General features: G+C 38.1%; 1 protein-coding gene across 1 annotated transcript; it reads left to right on the top strand.

The window, feature by feature from the left end:
• Positions 1–1316: 1316 nt before the first annotated feature.
• LOC308635871 (olfactory receptor 8G50-like) lies at positions 1317–2249 on the top strand (the record flags this gene model as incomplete). The annotated part of the gene is made up of 1 exon (XM_081270686.1): positions 1317–2249. One exon carries the CDS (start codon positions 1317–1319, stop codon positions 2247–2249), a length of 933 nt encoding a protein of 310 aa, XP_081126812.1.
• Between the last annotated feature and the right edge of the window lie 1999 nt (positions 2250–4248).

Raw genomic sequence — 4248 nt, 5'->3', positions numbered from 1 at the left:
ATTTGGAAGTGAAATGATTGGGTTATGAGAGCCTCCATTAAGTGAATTAATCCCCTGAGTGGCAAGTGAAGGCAGGTAGGTGTGGCTAGAGGAGGTGGGTTTTGGGGGTGTGCCTTTGTGTATATATTTTGTATTTTTGAGTGGAATATCTCTGCTTCTGGATCTCCATGTTTTGAGCTGCTTCTCTCCATCGCATTCTTGCATTATGATGTTTAGCCTCACCTCAAGCCCTGAAGAACGGAGCTGGCTGTCTATGGACTAAAGCTGTGAGCCCCCAGATACTTTTCCTTCTCTGAAACTGTTCTTGTCAGGTCTTTTAATCACAGTAGTAACAAAGCTGAATACAACAGCCTACCAATGCCCACAAAAAACAGTGCTGGGAATTGGAGAGGGATGACACTGAATTTTCAGATTCATCTGGGTAGTACCGATATTTTCACAGACTGAGTCACTTGATTAATAAAATTGGATGTCTTTCCATTTATGGGGATATTTTTGATTTCAAAATTATTTTTATTTTATTTTAAGAGAAATGTATTGCTTTTGATTTTTTAGTTTATTCTTATTTATTTTATTTTATTGTTCATGCTATTTCAAAAGTATTTTTGATTGCTCGGTTCAAGTGTGTAGAAATGTAACTGAGTTTTTTGTCTGATAGGCTATTCTACCACCTTGCTTCACTTTTGAATCAGTTCCAGCAGTTATCTTGGTAGATTTCTTGTGGAATTTTCTATACATAAAATTATGAATTTTATAAGTATGATACTGTTACTTCTTGTTTTACAATATAAATTTATTATACATTTTTTTTCATGATTGCCCTAGCCTGACCTGTAGTATGGTGTTGAATAAAATTGCAGGTAGTGAACATCTTGTCTTTTTCGTTAGGAGAAAAGGCTTTCAGTTTTCCGTCATTACGTGTGATCTCAGTGTGTTTTTCTTTAAATGTTACTATTTTTTTCACATAAAAATATTAAGAATTTGCTCTGCAGAGGACTGGAGAAGATTACACAAAGAATGGAAAATATTCAGAAAACGCAAATTTACTAAAACAGTTCCTTGTGTGTTCAGAGACTGGGTCCTACCAATTACACATTTTAAAGCCCATAACTCACATAAGGATTGTTATATATGATATTTATTAACATGTCAGTTATTTCTGTGATACCAACATCATTGACAACTGACATAATTGAGAGATGAAAATAAAAGGAAAAACCTGGCTAAAATGACTTTAATTCTGTCTTATATATATCAGGTGTGACCATACAATAATAACTATTTTTTTCTCTTCCTATTAGAATTCTCAAAAGAAAATGTCAGAAGGAAATTATTCTATCGTAACTGAGTTCATCCTGGCTGGATTAACAGACAAACCAGAGCTTCAGCTGCCCCTCCTTCTCTTCTTTGTAGGAATCTATGTGCTCACAGTGGTGGGGAACCTGGGCATGATCACACTGATTGGACTCAGCTCTCACCTGCACACCCCCATGTACTATTTCCTCAGCAATCTCTCTTTCATTGATCTCTGTCAATCCACTGTGATTGTCCCCAAAATGCTGGTCAACTTTGTGATGGAGAAAAACACAATTTCCTACCCTGAATGCATGATTCAACTCTACTTTTTCATTGTTTTTGCAATTGCAGAGTGTCACATGTTGTCTGCAATGGCATATGACCGCTATGTTGCCATCTGTAACCCCTTGCTTTACAATGTTACCATGTCTAATCAAGTCTGTTCCTGGATGGTAGTTGGGGTGTATAGCATGGGCTTGATTTGTGCCACAGTTCACACAACCTGCATGCTAAGAGTGTTTTTCTGTAAGGATGATATTATAAACCATTACTTCTGTGATCTTTTCCCTCTACTAGAGCTCTCCTGCTCCAGTACATTTATAAATGAGGTGGTAGGTCTGTCCTCAAGTGCATTTAATATCTTTGTTCCAACCATGACAATCCTCAGCTCCTACATCTTCATCATAGCAAGCATCCTGCACATTCGCTCTACCGAGGGCAGGTACAAAGCCTTCAGCACCTGCAGCTCCCACGTCTCAGCTGTTGCTCTCTTCTTTGGTTCTCTAGCATTCATGTACTTACAACCATCATCAGTCAGCTCCATGGACAAAGGGAAAGTGTCCTCTGTGTTTTACACTATTATTGTTCCTATGTTAAACCCTCTGATCTACAGCCTGAGGAATAAGGATGTCAAAGTGGCCCTAAGTAAACTTTTTGGAAATAAAAGTTTCTGAAAAAGTATTATTGTTTAGCAAAAATTTATAATTTGTACAGATTTAGTAAGGAAGTAATTCTATAACAATGGAAGTCCAGAAGGCATGAGATTGTTTGCTTGAACTTGATTATGTAGAAGAAAGGTGCCAAGGACAGGACTGGATTCATAGCATCAGACACATTGAAGACAGCACCCCACTGGGAAACCCCAGAATCCATCTACCATGAATAACCTGTAGAACATCTAAATATTTGAAAAAGTTCTTCAAAGTCCTCCAAATGTAAAATATTGCTCATATTTTATGTGTTTGAAACATGAGTCTTTTTAGGCACAATTCATTTATATTAAATCAGGAAATAAATACATATGATCATTATTCTTTGTTATTATCAATATTTTATGTACCTGTCCTTCTTAATTAAGTGCCTTGGCAAGTATTTCTGAATCTGTGATCTAAACTAAGTGGCTTTAGGGCTGGGGCTATGATTCAGAGGTAGAGTATATGCGTTCCACATGTGGAGTCCTGGGTTTGATCCTCAGCACCACATAAAAATAAATAAGTAAAAGGTTTTGTGTCCAACCACAAATAAATAAATAAATAAATAAATAAATAGCTTCAACAATTTGGAATATACAAAATATAACCTCTAATTTTTACACAGTGTATAAAACTTTATTAAGGAGTACTGAGTAATATAAAGTGTAATGAGATTATGTCTATTAAGGAAATTATAATAGTGACAGCAGTCTTGGATATCAGAAATAGATTCCACTGGTTTTGGAGATTGAACACTTGGGAAATGCCAAAACAAGTGTAGAAAGCACGTTTTATTTGAGAAAGGAGATAGCAATAGATTTCTCCAAACAGAAGGGGTCCCAAAGCTGGGTGTCCATGGTAGTGGACATGTCTTGCTCCTTAATAGACATCAGAACCCCCACCTTCCCTTTTTTTCATGATTGGTAGCAGGGATTGAACTCAGGTCACTCAACCACTGAGCCACATGCCCAGCTCTAGATTGTATTTTATTTAGAGTCAGAGTCTCACTGAGTTGCTTACCACCTCACTTTTGCTGAGGCTGGCTTTGAACTCATGATCCTCTTGCCTCATCCTCCCGAGAAAGCCAGCTGAGCTGCTGGGATTACAGGCGTGCGCCCAGCCCACCTTCACTTTTTTATCTGCATCCCAGCCTAAGGGAAGGAGGGAGCAAGTGCACAGGGGTAATCTTTAGCAACCTATAGAACTGGGAAGTGTAATCCCACAGGTTAGCTGTTTGCCACCCATTGTCTTCTCTGTTTGATAACCAGTGATAATGAGTCACCACCCTCTCTCAACTCCCATTATTCTTCATCTACACTGACTACTAGACCTTCACCCCCTTCCTCAGTTTGTTGATGAATATGATGTATCCTATCCCCTCAGGCAAGATGGGGCTGCTTTTTGGCAAAAGAAAACATGTAGGAATTCTGTACATTAGGCTTCTTTAACCACTTGTTCCCACCATCCTCACTTATCTGTACCCTTAAATCCCCCATCAAGCAATTTGGGCCCCTAAATTCTTTTAGGGTATTTGGATGTTGACTAATTCTGACTACTTAATGCTGAAAAGGGGTGACATCTAAAGGAAGGAAACCCAAAGTTTATATTATCCATCTGGAGGGGCATGTAGAGTTAAGGGTAGTTAGAGTTAGCATCAGGATAATCCAGATGTCCATGGTGGTATTGCATGTGTGACTGAATGAAGGGTACACAAGGCAGGAGTTTGGTAAGAAAATAATCAATAAGACAGCAAAACATACCTTTTAGAAACAATTAGCATGAAACAGTTAGTGTTATTGGCTGGTCTCTGGAAACCATGAGGATGGTAACTCATTAATGCTCAAGTGGGATCCATATGCCACTGATTTGTGAGTGGAGGCCAGTTAAGGCTTTAGAAACATTAGCAGAGATGTTAGAAACATATACACAACATTTGGTTCTTATAATGCCACAAATTTCCCCATAAGATGTAATTAAGCTA

The sequence above is a fragment of the Spermophilus citellus genome (genome assembly GCF_964194105.1).
Source record: "Spermophilus citellus genome assembly, chromosome: 2".
Lineage (NCBI taxonomy): Eukaryota > Metazoa > Chordata > Mammalia > Rodentia > Sciuridae > Spermophilus > Spermophilus citellus.
This window is presented reverse-complemented; position numbering and strand designations above follow the sequence as displayed.